The sequence below is a fragment of the Phoca vitulina genome, unplaced genomic scaffold, assembly GCF_004348235.1.
Source record: "Phoca vitulina isolate PV1807 unplaced genomic scaffold, GSC_HSeal_1.0 scaffold4, whole genome shotgun sequence".
NCBI classification, from domain to species: domain Eukaryota; kingdom Metazoa; phylum Chordata; class Mammalia; order Carnivora; family Phocidae; genus Phoca; species Phoca vitulina.
Genome location: NW_022589707.1, coordinates 20,575,923 through 20,601,723, shown reverse-complemented (window position 1 = coordinate 20,601,723; position 25,801 = coordinate 20,575,923). Strand labels below are relative to the sequence as shown.

The window sequence follows — 25,801 nt, the reverse complement described above, 5'->3', positions numbered from 1 at the left end:
ATATAATCACTAGAATAAAACACTATTTAGAATTCTTTAGTAAACCACTCCTTTCCAAACTTTACTAAAAGTGTTTTAAATAGTTTTGGACAGTAAAAAGGCAATAAGATACTTTTCTTGGCTCTAGACAGCAAAATCCTCATAGAAGCCTAAGCCTGTTGGAGCTGGAAAAGGTAGTTTAATTCAAATACATGTTACATTTGAAGTTCTCTCAGGATATCTACACTGATCTGTTCAGTAATAACTATGACTAAGCAATAAGTCTTACAAGGAAACACAAACAAAGCACATGTAAAATCTCAGAAATGAAAAGTTTAACTCTCTCTGAGGCCTCATGAAGGAGGGGACCCATGAATTAAATGTCAGAAAATGAACAAGAATCAGCTGAGTGGAGTAGGGGACAGCATTCCAGGTGGAAGTAACAGTATGTTCAAAAGCATGACAGGGTGAGAGGTCAGGATTGCACAGTGCAATATTCAATTTGGTTCAGAGAGGAGGGAAGAATTCAAACTTAAAAATACAGACACAGAATAAGTTAAATGATTAAGTTTAATATATTGACATAAAAAACAATCATTCAAAAGAGATTTCACCAACAAGATGGTCTTCCACATGGACCCCAAGTAAAGCATTAAAGCAAAATTTGAATGTACTCCAATTTACTATAGCATCTCTCAGAATTCTGAGAAAGGAATACAGGAAAAAAAGTAGAGTACCTTAAGATGTCTTGCAACTTCTGGATTAAATAGAGGTGTTTTGATGTAATGAGAAAAGAGTGTTGCAATTCTTTTTCTGAGTCCTTCAAGATTATGATGTTTGACTCCTCTCATCATAAGGTCCACCTCTCTGTCAATCAGTTCTAGAATTTCCTGAGTCAGTTTACATTCATGTTCCTATACAAAACAAACATATTCAGTATAGAATTTTTAAAGTCACCACCAAACAAACTGAAAACTATATTCCAAAAGAAAGAAATTCCAAGAAACTGGTAGGAGTGTACCAACAACTAATCTGGAAAAAAACTTGACATTATCTAGGAGAGCTTCAGATATGCGTAATCTACAATCCACCAATTCCACTCTTTAGAGTGCTTTAGAGAAATGTGCATATAGAATCATTGTTCACAAAAGTTCAAAATTAGAAACAACCAAATATCCACAAATAAATTGATGACATAAATAAGTGATGGCTTATTCATATAATACATATACTGATAGAATATCAAATGTATGGAAATGAGTAAACTACAGCTATATACAATAACAAGCTTAAATCTTACAAATTAATGTTGTTGAGCAAAAGCAGCAAGGCACAAGATAATACTGTATCATTCCATTTAAATAAAATCCAAAAATAAGCAACACTAAACCATATTATTTAAAGACATATATATATATAGATATATATATAAGACATATATATATATAGATATATATATAGAGAGAGAGAGAGAGATACATACACATAAGTAGCAAAACTATAAAGAAAATCAAGGAAATGACTGCTGTGAAAGTCAATATTCTAGGGGATGAGAGGGTGAACTGGGATTATAAAGAGAAAGGGGGATACTCGCAATGTTGGCAATGTCCTGTTCTGGGGTCAGAGAAGGTTACGTGGTTGGTGACTTCATATTTGTTAAATTGTGTGTGTGTGTGTGTGTATGTGTATAAAATACATTTTTTCTGCAAATTTGTATAATTCACAATAATTTTTTAATAAAGTCACAGAAATGAGTGTGGTTGAATAAGAAAGCCCCAAGTAGAAGTTAAGTGATTAAGGTAGGATTTATGAGTAGTAAAATAGAAGTAAGTTGATCCAACTGCTCAAGAGAGGATTAAAAGAAACACAGTTTGAATGAAGGAGTCAGAACGTGAAGGCAGTGTGACTGTAAAATAATGATCTCCTGTACTTTTTAATACATACTTGGTAAAGCTAACTCAAGAGTCTATATCAGGGGTCCTTGACCCTGAAGGCATATTAGAATGACCTGGGGGAGATTTTTAAAGGTTTTAAGATTGCCCTCATACTTGAGGATCTAATTTAACTTCTCTGAAATGGGGCCTAGATATCATCCCTTATTCATTTATTCTCATATTCTCTCTCTCTCAATCTCTCTCTCTGTCTCTGTGAATCTTGCTCTCTCTTTCAAGCTCTCCAGATGATTCTAATGTGTACTCAGGTTTAAGAGTCCCTGGTCTCTCTTAGTAATTGTCATCAAGGTAATACCTATTATTCATTGAGGGCTCCCTATTTATAAGCACTCAGATATATAGATTATATTTATTTATATTTTATAAATAGATATATATGTACATATATACACACATATTTATAACCTCCAAGCAACTAATTTTACAAATGATGAAATTGATTTTCAGAAATGTTAAATAACTTATCTAAGATTATACAGCCTAATGAATAGATCCAGAATTTGAGTCATGCTTAAAGGCCTTAATTCTCCATCAAAATATTGTTAAATAAATGTACATGTAGATATATTAGGTTAAACATATTGTTTAAGATATGCACAATTTATTTTTAAGCCTATCCTTTGTTTTTGTTTTCTATTATTATTATTGTTATTAACCAGCTTATGTTCCTAAAAATGTCAGCTAGGAGGATTTCTACTGTATTCACTACCTGCACTCTTTTTTCCAATCTGGCTTTTTTAATGCCCACCATGGATATCATGTTCATTTCCAACCTCTGGACCTCCTGCTTCTCTCTTTCTTCCTATCTCTATCTTCCAATGTTAGTCACTACACAAACATCTTTAAAAAGGTAATCCAGAGCAAAGGCAGTCAATGCCTAATCGAGTCAATGCCTCTGTTCTCAAGATGAGGAGAAATGGGGGCGCCTGGGTGGCTCAATGGGTTCAGTGTCTGCCTTCAGCTCAGGTCATGATCCCCAGGTCCTGGGATGGAGCCCCGCACTGGGGAGTCAGCTTCTCCCTCTCCCTCTGCTGCTTCCCTCCACTCCTGCTCTCTCTCTCAAATAAATAAATAAAATCTTAAAAAAAAAAAAAAAAGATGGGAAGAAATACAAGAGATCTATGGAGACTTACCTCCCAAGAAGAACCATTTACTCAACTAAAGTGTCTTAAATCAATAAATAAAGAGAAAAAAATTAAAATACTCCAATGCTGCTTTAAAACTGCTAAAAATAAAATTTTCACTGAAAAGTGTCAAAATACATAGACAATTGCTGCTTTACTGAACTGAGTTGAGTATTAATTCCATGCTATATATTTGTATCCATTGCATAGATATGGGTATATTTATGTTTAGAATATTCATTGTGCTACATTTATATTTATTATGTATCGTAATGTATAGTTTGAGAACTTTTAGATAAATATTAATGCATAACCCACATCCTCCCCAAATTATACCAAAACAGTAGAGCTGTTGACAAAATAAATTCATATATATAAACATTGATTAATCATCTTTATAATTAATACAAAACAGTTTATTTTAGTATTCATTTTTTTTTATTGATAGTGATACCTCAAAACTAAGAGAAAGTTAATATACCTTCACAGTATGTTTAAGCGTTAGGAGTACATCCAGCCTTTCATCTTGAGAGATATTTTTCAGCATAATGCATTTATAGATGTTCTGCAGCTCTCTGGCTCTGATGGTGAACTGTGTATCCATCTCAATTATTTTGCCACTAAATGTTCTCCATACCTTTGGAGCTGAACACTTAAAAATAATATAAGTTTATAATTATCAGTTAATTAAAGGTTAAAAAATAATTTTGTTACTTCTACTAAAAGCTACCTTAGTATCATGTGCTTTATGAATAAAAGTATCACTAAAACTTGAGGAAATTAATTGAAGAATTTGTAGACCATGGGAAAGTAAAACATTCTAGGAAAAAAGATATAAAAGAGCTATTTAGTCTGTGGAAGTGCAAACATTTCTACAGGATTCAGAATTTGCTACTAGTTTGTACTAATTCTTATGTTGAATGGCTTAATGGGTATATGGAATAACTCATTGCCCTTTGGGAAAGGCATGTTATTTGGAATGTTTAAAAAAAAGGATCTGCTTGGTTCAGTTATAATTTATAGAAATGTGTCTTGATCATGCTTTGCCAATTGAAGACAACTTTTGTGGAGCAATTGTTACAATCCTCAATGCATTAGACCTACAGATACTGCAAAATGGGACTCTGTGAGTTATGGTTTTGTTTCCAATAAACGTTAAGTCTGTAACAAGTTCACAGTTCCTCACAAAGCAGGTGTCCATAGTCAAACTGCTATATTTAGCTATCTTAGCAGTGCTGTGGTCCCTGCCTCCTGATGATGGCTAATATTCTCACTCCCTATTTCCAGATCTGGCTTGGTGCCTCCCAACCTAGCCCACCCTATGAACTGAGGGTTAAAAATGGCGTTCACTCAGTTCATGATCCCAGGGTTCTGGGATCAAGCCCTGCGTCAGACTCACTGCTCAGCGGGAAGTATGCTTCTCCCTCTCCTTCTCTCCACTCGTGCTTTCTCTCTCATTCTCTCTCTCTCTCCAAATAAACAAATGTAATTGATTAATTAATTAAAGTAAACAATCAAATAAATAAATAAATAAATAATACATGGTGTTCACTTGCCCTGAAGCTCATCTGTGGACTGCTGGGCTGAGAAAGGAGATGGAGTGTGGAGTGAGACACCAGACACCACTGCAATCTTTAATGAAGATTAAGTCTGGCTTTGACACTGTTCCTGTTCCCTCTTACCAAGACTTTAAGAAAAGATGCATTCACCTAGAAATTTCACTGTGAAAACTCACTATTTTCTCTTCTTCTTTATGGTATAAAGCTGCTCAATTTCTTTCCCTGATTTTAATCTATCAGAAACAAGGCTATTTTGATCACGACTATTAACTGTCCAAATGCTGGATTTTTTATAGGCTGAATGGTAATTGCTTTGGAGACCTGCAGTCCAATTTATGCCATACTTGCAGCCATTTAAATCTTAGATTTTATATAATTTAAAGTTTAAATAGAAGCCCATGTATGGGAACAAATCATCAGGAATGCAGACTAACCAAACAAAGAAATAATATAAGGCTGTATTTAAAATGACAGTTATCATGAGGAATTTTTAGTTGCAGCCTTAAATTACTTTTAAAATTTTTTACATTTCATATTAGCTAAATTACATTGAAAACTGAAAAGTACCAACTAAAAACAACTATATTTGATATGTTTTCAAAGTAATGGCAGCATTTTCTAATCAAAGCCAAAATAAGTGCGGTTCAGAGCTACAAATTTTCATCAGAAACTTTAGATTCTCAGTTCTAGTTTTAATTCAGCAAATGAGAGGCTGCAACCCTATAATTAACGTATATTCTTAAGGCATAAATCTAATATTAAATAATGTACTGCTACTTAGCACACTGATAGAATTAACTAAAATTTATTAAGGGTTATAAAAGGGAAATAGCTCAACAAGAAAATATCTTGTAGAGGGGCCTGGGTGGCTCAGTCAGTTAAGCGTCTGCCTTCAGCTCAGGTCATGATCCTGGGGTTCTTGGATCAAGCCCCTTGAGACCCTCGTCAGCATGGAGTCTGCTTCTCCCTCTCCCTCTGCCACTCCCCCTGCTCATGTGCTCTCTCTCTCTCTGTCGCAATCTCTCTAACTAAATAAATAAAATTTAAAAAAAAAATATTTTGTCATTTATTATCACTTAGAATAAGTAATAAATAAATATATATGTATTATATATTTTTATATATATTATATATCTATCTATATATATATTGTTTTAAATAGATACAGCCTTCCTTGGAGTAGGCCTCAGAGTGTTACTAAAGTTTAATGTTTGTTTCAAAGCTCCTTTTAAAAGTTTTAAGGAATAAGCAATCTTAGGCTAAGTTTCATATTGTGATATTTTAAAGTCTAACTAATATCTTAATCTTTCCACGCAATTTTCTTCAGGGTGGTTCTACTAAATGTAATTTCCTTTCTTCCAGTAATGTGGACAATACCTTTTGCTCTGCAGGCGGTAACTTACTTCATTTGTAATAATCCAAGTATAATTACCTTTTAAGGAAATGCCTAGTTCATCTACTAAATTGTGTTTTAGCTGATAGACTGATTGAACTCCACCTCCCCTTCAAGTTTTCAGCCCCATATAATATAGTATGATGTGGTAATATCTTGGATTTTTTCCAAATATACTCAACATCCAAAACCTTCCCACCCTCCAATTTTTAACTCAAACCCTACCCTTCCATAAAGATTCTTAACTACTATGTTTTGAACCAATGAAATTGCTAGTATCCGAAGTGCTATTGTACTTATAAACACACACACACACACACACACACACAAACACACACAAGTATGCAGCGTCTCTATTTCAAATCACTCAGGGCAATGAAATTTAAATCCAAATTGTTCTAGAGTTATCTTGTTTGTTAATTTTATTTCTCCCGAAAGATTATAAGAAATAAATGTCTCATGTAGTTCTGTATATCTGATAGGGCCTACCATACTCATTCATTCATTCAACAAATATTTGTTGTGTTTACTATATATTAGTCAGTGTACTAGGCAGAGTAAATAAAATACTATACTGATTTCAAGAACTCTCAAATCTAATAATATGTAAAGATAAGAAAAGAAATAATTAAAATAAAGGGTAATTATGCTTGATGATTGCCGGTAAATAGGTAAGTAACCACAGGTTGCTATGAAGCAATTACTTGGTGAAAAGAAAATCGTGTCTAAGATGAAACCTGAAAAATAACCAGGAATTAGCCAGAATAAAGGGAACTGAGCGATATAATCAAAGAATTCTAGATGTGAAGTTTGACTTTCCCTAGTTAGCACTAAAAGATATAAAAAAATTCTGTTTCACAAAGCTGTTTTTATACTTGGATATATTTCTGCCAACACTGATAACCTGATCTTCATTCAATTCTAAGCTTCTTTGATTTCAGGCCTTAAGGTGTTTTTTTTTTTTTAATCTGACACAGGAACATGCGTCAACTTTACTTATTTCTCTTTCCTATTTCCTTTTTTCTTTGAAAGCTTTGGCTGTAATAAGAGATGTACAACAATCATGTTCTTAAATTGCTTCAGAAGACAGGAGTGTAATAAATTCCATTAAGCTGCCAACAATTGAGCCAGGGCAGACTCCGGAGGAGAGAAACAGAAGAGCAGCAGGAAGACACGTTTCAAGGAAGGGAAGGTGGAGAGGTAACAAAACCCTTGAGAGCAGCAGGCTTCCACAGAAGAGAAGAAATGACTGCCCTGTGAAAGGAGCGCTTTATTCCTCCTAAATTCATACTCAGGTCCCCAAGGGCACGAATTAAGAAGCCTAGCCCCCCAAAAGCTACTGCGTAGTGATCAACTTCTTTTACACAGCAAAGGGGTTTTGTTCATACACAGAGAACACCCCTGTGAACTGTGGTGCTCCGAGAGAAGCAAAAATCCATTGCATTTTTCTATCCCACTAGCTGTTGGCCACCAGAGTTCAGGAGAGAAAAAAACATTCAAATGACAGAGCTCACAAGGACTGCAGTTTTGTAGCTTGTGACTGTGAGAAGTGGTATGGGAATCAAAGAAATAAACGGCCTTGACTCTAGGGGAAATGTCTTGCAGAAATTCAAATTGTCTCTTTAACACAGTTTGGGTGAAGAGAACCCAAGATACATTAGAAACTGGCTGATGGTTTTTTATTCGAATTTCTTGGCCTGCCTTTTTTTCATCTCTGTCAGCTTGTGAGTTTTTAACATTTGATAACCTGCTGCCGAGGTCAATGTTTGATGGTTAAAATGACAAATTATTTAACTTTTATGGAGAATGAAGACTTAATATGAATCCATAATAGCTGATTAGTTTAATGCCTTGACTGGACTAATTGGAAATCATATCATTCATTACTCAGAGAAATTCTATGTTCAGGATAAGATTAAAAATAAAATATTAGTTCAGTAAACCACATAATATTTAGATACAATGAAGTTAAGCTAAAACCAAACATAAAATTTATTCTCCAAAGTTATTTCCAAATTATAGGAAAGTAAATATTTTCTTTATATATCTATATGTTATGGTGCTAAGTGCGGATCTTAAAGTCTGCATTATGGCTCTGGTTGTTAGTTTTGACATTTGAAAAAACTCTGACCTTGTCTAGCTTCAGGGATTAAGTATAAGCTACCTTTTCTTAGTAATAAAAAACAAAAACAAACTGTAGGATAATAAGTTACTTCAAGTTTTATGAAATCAGCACTGTCTCCTCCTGAATATTAGAGACAATGCTAGGTATGGGGTAGGGGAGAGATAGACAGGCCTAAAGAGGAATAGATATTGTAGAAGTATTTCCAAGGAAAGACTATAAAATCTATCTCTATTGTTTTCTATGATGTTTAGTATAGCATCCTATACAAAAAGTTGATTTAAATGAATTTAAATAGAATAACGAAGATTTTATAATTTACTGTAACAGGTTAAAAGTAGGCCAAAGTCACTGTTAGTCAATATTTTTAAGGACTAGACTAATTAAGCTATGTAATTAGGATCAACTTCAAGTGTAGCAGTTCCAACCTGTAGATGTGTTCTCCCTGCCTTATACAACATTTTGGTCAAAACAGAGGTAAAATTCCCTTGTATCAGCTAAAATGTCCATTTCCTCTAAATCTTAGCCTAAGGACTGGTGAGATTAACTGTATAAGCATTAACAAGAAGAATTTAAAATAGTTTATGGGAGGGGTGCCTGGGTGGCTCAGTCGTTAAGCATCTGCCTTCGGCTCAGGTCATGATCCCAGGGTCCTGGGATCGAGCCCCACATCGGGCTCCCTGCTCTGCAGGAAGCCTGCTTCTCCCTCTGCGGCTCCCCCTGCTTGTGTTCCCTCTCTTGCTGTGTCTCTCTCTGTCAAATAAATAAATAAAGTCTTAATAAATAAATAAATTAAATAGTTTATAGGAAACAAAGCATCAGAGAAAGCCTAAGTAGGAATTCCTGTAGACATTCCAGCCTCAAATAAGGAAGGGTAGGTGTCACTTGTCTTCCCTGTCCACTGTACCTCAGAGGCCCCCAGCTCCTTCAAACATTCTGGATCTCTGCTGCCCTAAGTCCATGCTGCCCTCACTGGTAAGGTTAACAATCAGACACATAAGGAACACAGTTCCTGGTGGTGAAGCCGGATTCAAGATAAAGAAACTTGCTAAAGGAATAAGTTTAGTTTGAAATATGACTCTGGAAAAGTATGAATATTATGCTTCCATCTTTCCTAGAATGAAGATGTTCAAGAACCTGAAATGGCAGTATCTACATTGCATAATTTCTTGATAATACCTGAAATATGAAATTACACAACAATTATTTCTGTTCCTTAGTTTTCCTCCCTGCCTTCCTCCACAAGCATTTAGTAATATTCGATGATAAGCACTGTGCTGGATATGAGGATACAGAGATAAAAGATAGCTCCTGCTTAAGAAACTCAGTATCTAGGAATGACTCAGACATGTAAATAGATATAATAAAAACTGACCATTATGTACTAAAACAGAAGTGAAACAGGGTCTCATGAAAGTGTATAGTGCAGGCTAGAGTAGGACGATCAGCAGACCCCTTCAAGAAGAAGGGGCATCTGAGCTTGTTTTGAAGCGTGCGTAGCTAGCTACTAAGGAAGGAGGGAAAGGATGTTCCATGTAGAGGTGACACTGGATGCAAAAGCATGGACAGCACACGGTCTTTCTGAGGACGTGCAGGTAATTGAGCATAGCTGGAGCAGTGTGGCCACAGTGTGCAAGGAGAGATGACACTGAGACAACAGGACAGGTGAGGTGTGCTGGCAATCGATTATGGAAATCCTTCCTCCCTGAGGACAATAAGGAGGGGCAGGAGCAGAGCTGTGTTTAGTGAGGTCACTATGGCAGCGTAGGGATGACAGGAGGGTACTGTGAAGGGAGACTGGAGGCTGAGAGCCTAATTTGGAGACATAAAGTAATCCAAATGAGAAGAAAATCCACATTCAACTGAATCACTGTCAAGCTCACACACACAAGACAAGACCTGTCTCATGACAGCCTCTGAGGGAACATAGGGAAGCAAAAGAAAGGACCCGCTCCATAGCATCTCTTCAAAAGCCTCCCATCCTTTCATTTTCCAGCAGGATCACAAGGCATTCCTTATGAATGAACCTTATGAACCACAGATTAGCTGTGGTTCAAGTCTTTGCCTACTGGCCTGTTTGGGTACATGCAAGGTCATCAGGGGGCCATGGCAGAGCCATTTCCCCATACGCAGTAGTAGTAGCTTAGGAGGAAATAAAGGATTGAGAAGATTATTAAAGTAATAGAACAAACTGGTCAGTGGTTGGATGGGATGTCAAGAATAATGCCCAGGTGTCTGCCTGAAATAAATAGATGATGAAACATTCATGAAGATAAATTATGTGAGCGCTACAAAACAGGATCAGTTTGGAGATGAGGGGCCAGGGAATGGTGAGATGATTTAATTTCAGTGTTGACATGTCAACTTAAGGTGTACTCTTGGGACACCCAGAGAGCAATAACAATAGGCAACTGGATATGTGATTTGGAAGCTCCTACGAGAGGTCTGGTCTGACCTGCAGGGAGTTCCAGGCTGTAGGTAGTAAAAGCCACAAGGAAAATTGAGATCAAACAGGAGAGTATATTAGTAAAATGAGAAGAGGGCAGTTATAGTATCAAAAAAACATGGTTTTTAAGAATGAATGTTCTCAAATAACAAGAACCTTACAGCTAGAGTCACTATAGGCAAAGATCTTGAAGAACTCTATCCCTTTTCTTCTTGTGTCTGGATTGGCTTTTAATTGTCTGGAACGATCAGGTTTACAAATGGAGATTGGTCACTATGGAAACAGGCTATGCAATCAATATCAAACAGGCAGTTTCAACACAAAAAGATAATTAGTTTTTCCCTTAATTGTATGTTTTCATGGTTTTCAATAATCATATATGCTTTTGATCAGAAAGTTCTAGTCAGTTAATGACCTGGTGAGCAAAAGCAAAAACACTAGTCTATAGCTCTTTTCCCTGGGTTGCTTTCTATGAGGCATCCTAAACCCAGACATTTTGTGACTTCAGTAACTCTCCATTTCATCAGGGTGTGCAATTCATCTAACTTCCACAGCCAGCCTAAAGCTAAATGAACAGTCACAAGGAAGGTATCTTTATTTTTTCCTTCATGGCCAAAACTTTTTAGTTAAGGGCACGTATTGAATGGAGCACTGGGTGTTATACGCAATGAATCATGGAACACTACATCAAAAACTAATGATGTAATGTATGGTGATTAACATAAGATAATAAAATAAAATTTAAAATATATATATACCTAAAAAAAAGAACATATTAATTTCATGTTAATTGTCAACTGTTAGTCTAGGCCACAGTTAAAAGTCTAAAACTGTATCAGAAAAAAGAAAAACACACACACAAAATTTAAACATGCAAATTCATACAATGTAAGTCTCTTCTTTAGTTCATTATTCAACATTTTTAAACTCAGGATACATTCTTACTTAAATAATTGTTACTTTACTAACCTTATCCAAAAAAGCTTGTATCAATGCTTCCCGGTTTGCTATATATGCGATGTATCTATGCCTCCCAATGGAAGCAATTATCTGGGTCTCTTTTTCCAGAAGTTCACACAAAGCAGCTTTCCTTTCAGCTCCAGTGAAAGACTGGTTAATGCGTGCAAATTCTTCTTGCTGCCAGACTAGAGGAATAACATGAATGACTCTTGAGTTTTTAAAATCCCACATCTTTTCAGAAAATTTTTTACCATCGTATCCTGACAAACAGTATTTTATGTCAATTTAAATAAAATTATACACGAATATAAGCATTCATACTGTACACCTGACGTATGAAAAAATAGGATAAAATGGAAGCTGAGAAACTTAAAGCAATAAAATTAGAGTCAAACAAAGAGAAGCCAAAGGAAATCAGCTCAGGTAATGTCAAATTATGCATCCAAGTAAGCACGTGCTCTCCCCAGGATTGAAAAATATATGGTTTGGGTTTGTAGCAGCCACGAACACATACTATTTAGACCCCCCTTCAAGAGAATACCTGCTTTTGCTATGTAAGCAAAATAAGGCAGTCAGAGAAAGACAAATACCATATGATCTCACTCATATGTGGAATTTAAGAAACAAAACAAATGAATAAAGGGGAAAAAAAAAAAGCGGGGGGGGGGGGGAACCAAGAAACAGACTCTAGAGAACAAACTGATGGTTACCAGAGAGGAGGTGTGTGGGAGGAGAGGGTAACAGGTGATGGGGATTATACACTTATTGCTGGCTTATTTGGTGGAGGCTGCAACTCTTGATCTTGGGGTTGTGAGTTTGAGTCCCACCTTGGGTGTAGAGCTTACTCAAAAAAAAAAAAAAAAGAAAGAAAGAAAGAAAAAGGAGTACACTTATGATGAAAAAAATAAAACAACATGATAAAAAAAAAGAATAACTTCCCTCAGGAAGATACTCCCCCAAAAGAAGATACACAGAGGGTAACATGTTATTTCCTTCCCATGTGTGTGTGTGTGTGTGTGTGTGTGTGTGTGTATATACATAAATGTGGTTAATATTTTGATATATATATATTTCCCATATATATATAAATGTGTTAACTATTTTGATATATGTGAAAATACCTATCACTGAATTGGTTTTTACCTTTCCAGCTAAATTCCCCTGTCAGATGACTCAAATTCCTTAGTTTTAAAAATAATGATTATTGTTTTTTTTAAAGATGTATTTTAGGGGCACCTGGGTGGCTCAGTTGGTTGAGCAGCTGATTCTTGATTTCGGCTCAGGTCATGATCTCAGGGTCCTGGGATCAAGCCCCACGAGGGGCTCTGTGCTCAGCCAGGAGTCTGCTTGAGATTCTCTCTCTCCCTCTGCCCCCCTCCCCGCTCATGCTCTCTCTCTCTCTCTAATAGTTGTTTCTGGTCTTCTTCTGTTATAACCACTGCCTTTGATGATATCTAGTTTTAAAGTTTTATCAAACTCTTTCTTCTTCCTCTCAACTTTCAATTTGAAATCATCCTGATCAGGCCAAGGACATGCCAGTGATATTCTTTATAAGAATCCACTCTGTCCCTTACTGGGAATACACTATTCAGACACTGCACAGCTTCATCTGTTCAAAAAGAAGATTTTTACATTTAAAAGCTAAATTGTCTTCAGCAAAAGGGTTGTAAATTTAAGGGCTAAATTATGTTATGAAAGTCCAGGAAATCTATGATTGATGAGTTTATCCTTTAAGAGTAGTTCTCCCAACCAAAAGAACTTTAAAATTTGACAAAATCCATATATCCAAAGGCAGTATATGAATGAAGAGAAAAACTGCTTGCTTGTGGAAATAATAACTGAGAATATTTATCTCATGGGATTATATAGATGTTTCCAGAAAGCAAATAAAAATTGAATGATATAAGTAAGCCTATTTTACTTCCAGTTTTACATTAGAAACCTTTGGGACCAGTAATAAATTTAGGCCACTAGGACATTACTTAAGCTATCCTGCCAACCTCAAATAGCAATTTATTGCTCTCCTAGATTAATACTTAAGTCCTGGGTGAATCTGGAGATATTTACATATATGTACTCAAATTCACTTATATTCATATATATTCAGACTTTACATTTTGCTTAAATTATTAGTATGATTTTTTAAAAGGGAATGATTCAGTGAAGCTAATTAGAAACGAAAATAATGGGCTTTAATTCCAATAAAATTCTCCATTAGATGAACAACCTCCCTCTAAATCTATAGTAAGGAATGGAACATGACATCAGAGAAATACCATGTCCTAACTACCAATAAGGAATAGAAACACACAGGAATCAGGAGTAGATGGACAAAACTTATTTTCTATCTGAATTAACAGTTTCCAGACCTATACAGAAAAGACATTGAAGAAAACAAGAGAAATTCTGCCCACTTTCATAAAACATATGTTCCATAGGGATGATGATAATAAAAACAAAAACAAAACTGGAATACTGAATTAGTTTTCTAGGACTGCCATAACAAGGTACCATAGACTGGGTGGCTTAAACAACAGAAATTTATTGATGTCCTCACAGTTCTGGAAAATAGGAGTTCAAGGTCAAGGTAATGGCAGGGTTAAGCCCAGGGCCTCTCTCCTGGGCTTCTAAAGCGCTACCATCCTCCAAAGTCTTTACATGATCTTCTGTGTGTGTGTGTGTGTGTGTGTGTGTGTGTGTCCCCTAATCTCCTCTCCTTATAAGGACATCAGTCATACTGGTTAGAGCTTGTCCATATGACCTTATTTTTTTCTGAATTACTTTTTCAAAGGTCCTGTCCTCAAAGTCAGTCATATTTTGAGGTACTGGGGGTTAGGACTTCAACATATGAATTTTGGAGGAACACAATTCAGTCCATAACAGATGTCAATAGCCACCAATATTTTTAAAGAAAAAGATATTAAGGAACCAGTTCATTTGAAAGAATATATCTATTTTATCTCCTTAATTTATCTTCCTGGACAAATCATCCAGTTTCCAGGGTCTGAAGTTCAACTATAAAATGAAATGATAGGACTAGTCCTAAAGTCTATACACATTCTAAAAAAAATTTTTTTAAGATTTTATTTATTTATTTGACAGAGAGAGACACAGGGAGAGAAGGAACACAAGCAGGGGGAGTGGGAGAGAGAGAAGCAGGCTTCCCGCTGAGCAGGGAGCCGGATGCGGGGCTCAATCCCAGAACCCTGGGACCATGACCCGAGCTGAAGACAGACACTTAACGACAGAGCCACCCAGGTGCCCCACATTCTAAAATTTCTGAGATTTAAGCTTGCGATTTCCAAATAAGAAATAGCAGAACATACAAGATTTTGTCCATCACTAGCAGTTTATATGCATCTGCTTTTTAAAATTCTCATTCACAGACTGAAAGCCTGAATGGAGAGAACCAAGAAAGATTCAGACTGAATGCCCAGAGCCCGATTATGTCAATGGCCTCCAGAAGCTAGAAGTCAAAGTACCTTGAGATCAAGAAGTAATAATTAGAGAAGAGTCAGAAAATGCCATCAGCACAAGTTAAAACAAGGCAAGGGGTTAGCAGATTCAATTCAACAAATATTTACTAGATATAATGAGCAAGGATCTTATCAGGCGCCCTTGGTACAAATGTAGACAGTTAAGAAAGTGGTGTTTACGGAGAATCATGGACAAGGAAAAGAGGCTCTGAGCCTAATTCGTGCTGTCAAGAGAAATTTCCTAAAGATAATGACTCTTATGCTGAATCTGAAGTAAGAGTGACAATTCAGATCAATGAAGGAGTCACCTTCAACATACTGCTATAAGAAAAAGAAAAAAAAAAAACATAAAAATAAAATAGTGTTGCCTGGAAATGGCCTTGACTTTGATCCATTATGTTATCTTACATAGTTAAATTCATTTTCATACATAGTTAAATTCGTTTTCTTAAAATGATATAATTTGGGCGCCTGGGTGGCTCAGTTGGTTAAGCGACTGCCTTCGGCTCAGGTCATGATCCTGGAGTCCCTGAATCGAGTCCCGTATCGGGCTCCCTGCTTGGCAGGGAGTCTGCTTCTCCCTCTGACCCTCCCCCCTCTCATGTGCTCTCTCTCATTCTCTCTCTCAAATAAATAAATAAAATCTTAAAAAAATAAAAAATAAAAATAAAAAATAAAATGATATAATTTGCTTTTATTACTGAGGGACATAATACCCAAAGGAAAAATAAAACTTCTATTAGGAGTTGTAACTCAAACTAGGCAATTGTCACTAAGAGCCACAAGAGGGCAGCAGTTTCAAAGACAACAACAAAACAACTTACAAATTATCTGAGAGTTTTAATTTATAATTTTAGGGCAGGAAGAAAACTAAGAAATGCTTTTTTTATGTAAGAAATTTCATTTTCTCCCACACAAATCATGTGTAGACATACAAAGTATGTGTGTTCCATTTTAATATAGAAAATCTGTATAAAATTATTTACCATGTAACAGTAACTTATATATGCATAAATCTTTGCACTTCTAAAGTATTTTTTTTTAAGATTTTATTTATTTATTTGACGGAGAGAGACAAAGTGAGAAAGGGAACACAAGCAGGGGGAGTGGAAGAGGGAGAAGCAGGCTTCCCACTGAGCAGGGAGTCCGATGCAGGGGCTCGATCCCAGGACCCCGGGATCATGACCTGAGCCGAAGGCAGACGCTTAACAACTGAGCCACCCAGGCGCCCCAAAAGTACTTTCATAAATGCAATATTTATTTTCACTTTATAAAGCCTGTGCAGTAAATATGCCAGAGATCATTAAATCCTTTTATAGATGAAGAACCTGAGGCTTAGGAGAAGTGAGTGACTTGTCCAAGTTAACAGCCATTAATAAGTAGAAAAAGAAGAACCTCATTCAGTATATTTTCTGTTGTTTTGCACAACTGCCTGTCAACCAAACAAAATAACAATAATATCCTTTGATTTGTTCATATGTGAATTTGGAAAATTATTTGGATAGAGTTCTACTATAACAGAACTTTAGTTTTATGCTTGTTAATAAGACCTTTCACAGACACTTTGCCAACAGTGCTGTCTTTTAATTCTTAACACTTAGAAACAAACTTTGTTTTCATCTGAGAGAAAATGAAAATAGAAGTGAAATTTAAAGTAAAACAAAGTATTTGCAGAGGTCAACGATTAGGAGAAAGAGAAGGCAGATGTAAAGCCGAGGGAGAAGGCTATTACCTCAAACACTGCCACATTCCTAAAGCCACTCAATTTTGCATGTTACCAAAGAGAAAAATTTATTAATGTTACTTGTTAGACCTAGTGTTTAATTGTTTCATCTTCTGGTAATTAGCATGTTACCATATAGCTATTTAAACAGACCCAATATCTGACACCTATAATTATATTCAATTATATGTTCTGTTACTCAAGCTAGAGATGGCTCCATTACATCATCTTTGGGTTTCCCCTTCATCGACCCACTCATTCATTCTATCAATATTAGTTGGGCATTTGAACTAAGCACAGAAAAAGAGATCATCAAAAAAAAAAAACCAAAAAACAAAAAAAAAAAACCAACAACAAACTAAGTTATTCTCTCATGGAGCTTATAATCCAGTGGTGAAAATTAATGTTAAACAAATTGTTTAACAAAATGTTAAACAAATAAATTACAAACTGTGGTGGTGACATAAATGAGAAGTTTGGGGTACTCTGGGAACCGTGATGACAACAGGATATCCAAGTTCTACTGTCAGTCACAGAAGCCTCTGAGTAGGCGACAAAATTTCAGCTGAGATTGGAAGGAGGCAACGGGAAAAGGCTTCAAGAACAGTGTATCTTCTGCCCTGAGGAGGCACTGCTTGGCCAGTCAAGTCACTGAAGCTTTTAATTGTGTCAATGACTAGCACACCTCTTGTGGAAGAAATAAGGCATAAAAGCCACTTGTGTAGAGAATATACATTTATACTGATCATTAATGGGTGGGAATTAAAAGGTATTGCCCATCCCGCCTCTAAAGAGCATGTTGCTCCTAAAGAGGATGTTGAAGTGAGGGATTCCAAATGGCTCAACTCTGAGTTTACAAACTCCCAAGACCATCAGAGAACCAGATTGGACAATACTTTCTCTTTTTACTTCACAGGGATGATCAAATGAGATAATATACTAAAACCACATAATTTACAAAGCAGTATGCACACTTTACTTACCCATTGTTAATATAAAAGCATTCCCAATTTCATTCCTGCCTTAATTCCTGTCCCAAATGTAAAACATTATTTATCTCTTTAAATTCTCCAGTCCAAGATTCCCAAGACATCATCCTGAAATAATAAGGTCTTATTTCTGTCTTTAGTAAACCTGTTTTTCCTACTAGTGAAAAATTATAAAATTAGTATTTTATGCAAAGGCTATTTCAAACTTACGTTCCAGTGCATTATAAAGAAGTTCAAAATCTTCTTTTGTTTGAGGATTATGCCTCCGGTAATAGTCCAATTTGATCCATTCTTCTTTTTCTCGTACCTTCCTTAGTTCTTCCTCTGCTTCCCACTTCAATCTTAACATTTTCTGTCTTTTTAAATTCTCTACCACAACCTTAGCATGCCATTGTCTATAGTAAGTCTGCAGCACTATTACCTATAGTTAAATTAAAAGGAAATAAAAAGTGTTTATTATCAACTATATCAGAAAATAACAAAAGGCAACAGTGATTATTTCTATTCCAATGTAGTAATTACTAAAAAGTACCGAGAGTCTAGATTTAGCTCTATGCCAGATATCTCGCACACATTAGAACATACAAGCTGTGGATAATGCACATCAGCAATTTGGCTTTGAAATTTAGCAAATACACCTTCCTAGGAGGCAGTTAGTACAATGCTTAAGAGCATAGGCTCTGGAGTAAAATTTAGTCTAAATCTTCCCTCCACTACTCACTAGTTTTTTTGATTTTGGTTTATTTTGCATATAAAGTCCTTAGCTTAACCCTGATATATCACAAGTCCTCAATAAATACTACTATTGTTATAAATATTGTCTCTAGTTTATCTTAACTATCATTAGCTTAGGCTCATATTTAAAACAAAATTTCGTTAACTAAACACAAGGCAGGTAGGTTATGTGTAGAACCCACCAAAGGCAGGTTAGATAAAGGAGAGACTTAAGCAAACAAGTATTTATTAAATTTTGAGAAATATAAATATGTCTGAGGTTATAGTATAATACTAGATCCTCAAGAAACTTGCAATGCAGCTGAGAGAGTTTATATTTGTATTTACTAAAATCATAAATAAAAATAAAATGTGGAGAGGCTAGATCAAAATTGAGGACAGAGAATATGCTGACTCATCCCTTTACCATATCCTAATCCTTGGTAATTACAGAAAATCATATAAGCAGAAATCAATAAGGACATTGAATCATACTAAAGGAGTCCTCCAAAGGAACAGAACTATGAAGAATCCCTTCAAGAAAGGAGACAGAATAAATTGAAGAAAGAATCTATGCCTAATCATGCACGGGAAAGGTGGAAAGGCAAGCTAGAAAATACAGAAGATTCTATAAGACAGCTTCAAGCCCTAAATCAGTGGATCCTATGAGCAGAAGGGGTGTTAGGGCAACTGACAAGGTGACTGCTTGAGAAATGCAAAAGGAACAGGCTTCTCTAGAACAATTTAGGTAAACAGCAACAAAAATATTTGCCTCTAGGCAAGAACAGTTAGTGTCCCCGAGGCTGGTGACACCCAGGATGAATAGAAGCTCCCTCTTCAGAAAACTCTCTCTCTTCCAGAATCAAGGCTTGGCCATCCCCTAAATCCACTGTGATAAGGCTGTAGTAAACAAATATGCGTAGCACACTGGACATCAGGGACCTCAAATACCCTACCTACACACACTCAAGAATAACCAAACATTTGGGAAGAGCCCACAAAATATAACGCTCCTCACTCAACAAAGAAAAGTTTACTATTGTGTGAAACAGAATTACTAGAACAGTGGTTCTCAAAGAGTGATGGTCAGACCAGCAGTTTCATCTGGAAAACTATTAGAAATGCAAATTCTCAGGCCCCACCCCAGAGCTACTGAATCAGAAATCCTGGGTAGGGCACAGATTCTGTATTTTACAAGTTCTCCTGGTGTTTCTGATGCATGCTAAAGTTTTAGAATGACTGGTAGAAAGCTCTATGATATTCAACAAATGGCTTCCTACTTTTATGCCCTAGGTGGCTGGTTCATTTCTCATCATCTTCCAACCAGTAGAAAGGGAGAAAAAGACAAAAGAATTGCAACCCAGTCACTTTACGAGCAATATCCAAAAGTGGCACACATCGTTTACCCTCAAATTTCATTTTCCAAGCCTTAGTTACTTGGCCTCGCCAATATACAAAAGAGGTTATGAAATGTAGTCTGCAGTGAGGCAGCCATGTGCCCAGCTAAAGCTTTACCACAATGGGAAGAATGGCTATTGGCTGAGAACAAGTAGTTGACTGTAAGCTGATCTGCAGAATGTGCAGAGCCTAAGAGGGAATTAGTAAGCAAGAAACAGGTGAGAAAATCTTTTGGAATGTAGAGTAAAAGGTCGTAAAAATTAGAAAGAATGAAGGAAAGTTAAGAGACATGGAAGATAAATGAGACATTCCAAAATATGTCTGATATAAGTTCCAGACAGAATGAAGAAAGTTGATTAGAGAAATTACTCAAAACATAATAAAAGAACATGTCCCCAAACTAAAGAAAGACATGAGCACTCAGATAGAAAGGGTTCATGACCAAGTCTCAAGCATATCACAATAAGATTACTAAGCATAAAGTAAAAATCCTAAAAGCTTCCAGAAAGAGGAAACAAATGAGAAACTGATGTCAGACTTTTAATCAAATATTGCTTCAAAGTCATAAAAAAAATAATCTTGAAAATAAGTTTAAATCTAACTTTCTACACACACTCAAATTAAACTTTAAGAATGAGGTTGATTCAATAGGACTAAGATGATTTATCTCCCATGCATAATCTCTGAAAGAATTACTAGAGAATGTATTCCAGAAAGAAAAATAAGTTAAAAGGGAAAAATTAAAGAATTGAGCAAAAACTTCCAAGAGAGTTATCAAGCTAAACACATATTATTTGGGGCAGAAAAATCATATATATCAATGTAAATATATAAAACAACAATAAGCAGTAAAAATTATGTAGGAAATTATAACTATATAGTAAATTATATATATAATTGTAATTCCAGATCAAATCTCACTCGATAGGAGGAATGAGGGAGGAGGACAAGGAAATGAAAAACAGAAAAGCCTGTTAAAGATTTTCACTTCCTCAGTTTAAGTAAGTCAAGGTAACATTTCTCTATCTGCTTTACAACTTTAAAATAATTGACACATTTACTCTTCTCTCTTCTCATGTATTCTTTGTTCCTGTATGTTTATATTTTTTTATTCCTCTAAAATCATTTTACTGGAGTTTGGAAAGTGTGGTAGAGATTTCCATCTCCTCACTTAATATCCATTCTCCCTAACTTCCTTACTAAAAAAATTATTAAGGAGCAACAGGATGAAACTTTAAAAATGAATTTATCACACACTCGCAGGGATATCACCTGATACAGCTCAGGCCAATAAGATGTAACTGGAAGTCACTGGGTGGGGCTTTCAGGAAAAACTCTTGAAGGTGGCATACATGGTGCATGCTCCCTTGACTGCTCCCCTCTTCCTGCATAGAATGCAGACACTATGCTGAAGGTTGACTAACCATTTCATTATCATACAGTAACAAGCTCGTGATAAGTTTAATGGAATGGAAAAGTAAGAGGAATTAGGTTCCTAATGACATCACAGAGCCACCAACCAAGCCCCCTGTACAGTAAGAAAGTAAAAATTAGTTTGGCCTGAAAACATAAAAACCTATCAGGCTGGAATAACAGGCACTAATAAAGTAAGCTATGAAGTTAACAGGAAACAGTATTTCTTCCAAGGACATTCTGCAGCTATAAAATGTCCTAACAATTCCCTCCTTGGAGTAACTACTATTTTCTTACTCACTGAGAAACTTAGTTCTCTAAAATCATCATCCATCAGAAACTCTGCTATTTGAAATTAGATAACTAAGAATGAAATATCCCACTCTTGCCAGGAGGACCTATGTCACTTTGACAGAGAAAAGCAGCCTTGATTTACAACCATTATACTGAACTTCAAAGAAGAAACATTCTTCATCTCTCTTAACTTTGTTACCAAAGGGACAAAGCTGAAGATACCATGCTCCCTGATTTCAAACTACATTACAAGTCTACAGTAATCAAAACAGTATGGTATTGGCATAAAAACAAACATACAGACCAATGGACGAATAGAGAACCCAGAAATAAACCCATGCATATATGGTCAATTAATTTACAGCAGAGGAGGCAAGAATATACAATGGAGGAAAGGACGGTCTCTTCAATAAATGGTGCTGGGAAAACTGGACGATCACATGCAAAAAAATGAAGCTAGACCATTATCTCACACCATACACAAAAATTAACTCAAAATGGATTAAAGACTTGAATGTAAGACATGAAACCATAAAACTCCTAAAGGAAACATGGGTGGTAAGCTACATGACATCAGTCTTGGCAATGATTTTTTTTTTTAAGATTTTATTTATTTGACAGAGAGAGAGATAGTGAGAGCAGGAACACAAGCAGGGGGAGTGGGAGAGGGAGAAGCAGGCCTCCTGTGGAGCAGGGAGCCCGATGCAGGGCTCGATCCCAGGACCCTGGGATCATGACCTGAGCCAAAGGCAGACGCTTAACGACTGAGCCACCCAGGAGCCCCTTGGCAATGATTTTTTAATCTGACTCCGAAAGCAAAGGTAACAAAAACAAAAATAAACAAGTGGGACTACATCAGACTAAAAAGCTTCTGCACAGCAAAGGAAATTATCAACAAAATGAAAAGACAACCTACTGAAGGAGAGAAAATATTTGCAAACCATCTATCTGAGGAGCAGTTATTATCCAAAATATATAAAGAACTCCTAAAACTCAAAAGCAAAATAACAAACAATGCAATTAAAAAATGGGCAGAGGATCTGAATAGACATTTTCCCAAAGACATACAGATGGCCAGCAGACATATGAAAAGATGCTGAACATCACTCATCACCTGGAAAATGCAAGTCAAAACCACAATGAGATATCACCTCACACCTGTTAGAATGGCTATTACCAAAAAGATAAGAAGTAACAAGTGTTGGCAAAGAAGTGGAGAAAAGGGAACCTTTGTACCCTGTTGGTGAGAATATAAATTGGTACAGTCACTATGGAAAACAGTATAGAGGTTTCTCAGAAAATTAAAAATAAAACTACCATTTGACCCAGCAATTCCACTTCTGGGTATTTATCCAAAGAACAAGAAACACTAATTGAAAAAGATACATGAACCCTATGTTCATTGCAACATTATTTATAACAGCCAAGATATGGAAATAACCTATCTATTGCTGATGAATGGATAAAAAAGATGCGAGATATATATACACAATGGAATACTACTCAGCCATAATAAAGAATGAAATCTTGCCATTTATAACAACATGGGTGGACCTTAAAGGGAATTATACTAAGCGAAATAAGTCAAATACCATATGATTTCACTTAACATGTGGGAAAAACAAATGAACAAAACAAAACAAAAATCACAGATGCCACGGACAGAATGGTGGTTGCCAGAGGGGAGGAAGATTAGGGCACAGGTGAAATGAGTGAAGGTGTCAAGAGGTAAAAGCTTCCAGTTATAAAATAAGTAAGTCATAGGTATGTAATATACAGCATGGTGACTACAGTCAATAATATTTTGAAGCATACTTGAAAGTTGTCAAGGGAGTAAATCCTAAAAGTTAACCTCATATGGTGACAGATGGTAATTGGATTTACTGTGATGATCATTTCACATGTATTACAAATATCAAGTTGTGTTATATACCTGAAAAAAATATATTATGTGTCAATTATACCTCAATAAAAATTTTAATTTTGAAAAAACAAATAACAAAATATATGGTGTACTGGACAATTTTGAGTTGGTCAGTAAGACAGTAATTCAAAGAATTTGATTTAGACTAATTTAGAAAATTAGTCAATCTTTGGCCCTAATAATTAGATGCTTTCTTCTGAGTCTCAAAAAGAAGGACTAAAAGAGCAAAGAACATCTTCTGATTTAACAGCCTTCAGCACTAGATGGACATTGAGTGGGGAGGAACCTGTTTATAATTCTCAGAGTGGGACTCAAAATGTGGCCTGTGATTCTAGTGCTGGCCCACGGACTGCTTCCTACCTTGTCACCAGGCTACAACTGTCTTCAGGAACGTGCACCACGATGTAAATCAAACACACTATTGAATTTAGTTGACTTTTTTCTCATAGCAAGATATTTTCAATGAAAGAAGCACCGAATTGACATATTCTGGCACAAATTCTTTAACTTTTCACATACTTGTACTTGTGTTGCGCTAGCCTGACAGGCTTAAGTCTTTGTCATCATCAAGGACTCCTTCTGTTCAAATGGTACCCTGAGCGGGAGACCCAGCAAAGCTGAGTGATAATCCAAGAGGACCCTTAACACTGAGTCTAATCGGCCAGAAATATCCAGCAAGGAAGAAGGAGGATTGCTAGTCAGTACTATTTTCTTCACTATTAAGTAGACTTCTTTTCCACTTTCAAATGCCTAGTGTTAAAAGTATGCAATTTAGTTGAGCAATTTGGGGTAGGAAGAAACTAATAGGTATTCTTTAAACTTAACCCAATCCAGAAGCTATTCAGTAAAGAATTCAAGACACATAATTTGACACACAGTATGCTCACAATTGTGTTTTATACATGTGGAAAATTACTGAAAGGAAATATTCTAGCCAATACAATAATATGAGAGAGTATTATTTTTTTTTAAATTTCTATTTCAACTTCACCCGTAATAAAAGCCAGGCAAATTGTCCTGGTTGATCTCCCTCCTTCAAGTTAATGAGTCCTATTGCATGGGTTGTAATTTCTTTGCTTTCTCATGGAGGTAGGTTCCTCAGGACACATTCAGGTCAAACATAGGGCTGTTGACAGAGTGATCTTGCAGGTGGTGAGAGTATGGTAGTTGTTATATGAGAGATCTGGTAACAAATGAGCTGGAGCATGGAAGGAAGCCTGTGTGTTCTTAGGCCTCCTTGCTCTCCAAACTACATTGCTGTGGAGCAACCAATCCAGCCTACCTTCCCCAGACCCTAAAAGCCTGTACCAGCTACAGTGTCTGGCCGACTTTCCAAAGATGATACAAGAAATGGACAGGGCATACCTTCTCAAATTAAGAGCAACCACCTTACCTACGGGTTGCCTGCAGCCTCAATTCTATACAAGTTCAGACATCTGCCAAGCTCCTTTAGGAAAATACACAAGAAGACAACAGTGACTGGACCATACATATAAATGATTACAGATTACAATTTTAGGAACACGTGTGTGTGCATGCATGCACATTTCTGATAAAGATCCAAGAGATTCATATTTTAAAATATATTTTATGTATATTAAAATATCTCTTATTTCAATTGTGAAAATTCTGTCATGTCAAAATAAGTCACGAAAATTCGATTTGGACCTGGGAGCAGGACTACCAGATTGAAAAAGTAAAAGTCTCAGCAAATACTCCGTCCAAAAAGGAATGATAAAACTGGACAAAATTGTTTTTAAAAAATAATAACCATCTCAGGATCCTGGAAATTGACCAAAGGCATACATCAAATAAATGTTTATTGAAGAAAAATTACTAAACCTCAAGTAGGAACACTGATAGTCTGTGGCAGTTCAACTTAGGGCTGCTCTCATATCCCCTTTCTCCTCACCCTGGTTTCATCTGTGTCCACTTTCAGGGGGCTGAATTGATTTAAAGTGAAGCAAGGAAAAACTCCATACCCCCTAAGCAATGTCGCAAACAACAGTAATCTCAGTGCAAAAAAAAAAAAACCCACAAAAAACTAAAAACAAACCAGCCAGCAACTCAGCTGAGATTGTATTCTGGAGGAAGCAATAGATAGGCAGACTAGCCAGAAATTAATCAGGGAGATCAGGAAAAGGAGATAGCCATAGTGAACCATGATAACCTCCCAAATATCCCTTGTAGCCTGAAGGGATAAACACATACTCAGGAGAGAGTGGAAAAGGCCCTCCCTATTTCCATATCCCAGGCTGTGAGGTCTCGTGCAGAAGAAATGCAAGAAGAAAACCCAGCAGAAAGTAAAAGCCAGGATAAACAGAAACTGAACTCG

The 25,801-nt window shown here is 36.1% G+C and overlaps 1 protein-coding gene across 1 annotated transcript in view; it reads right to left on the bottom strand.

Annotated features, from left to right (window-relative positions):
* The window catches only part of IQUB (IQ motif and ubiquitin domain containing), a 136,550-nt gene that overhangs the window by 94,679 nt on the left and 16,070 nt on the right, over window positions 1-25,801 (bottom strand). The window contains exons 7-10 of the mRNA XM_032401661.1: window positions 17,934-18,144; window positions 11,545-11,720; window positions 3,537-3,707; window positions 717-893 (exon numbers count right to left, since the gene is read on the bottom strand). Of these exons, the coding sequence (XP_032257552.1) occupies window positions 717-893; window positions 3,537-3,707; window positions 11,545-11,720; window positions 17,934-18,144 (735 nt within the window). The remainder of the gene's footprint in view (window positions 1-716; window positions 894-3,536; window positions 3,708-11,544; window positions 11,721-17,933; window positions 18,145-25,801) is intronic.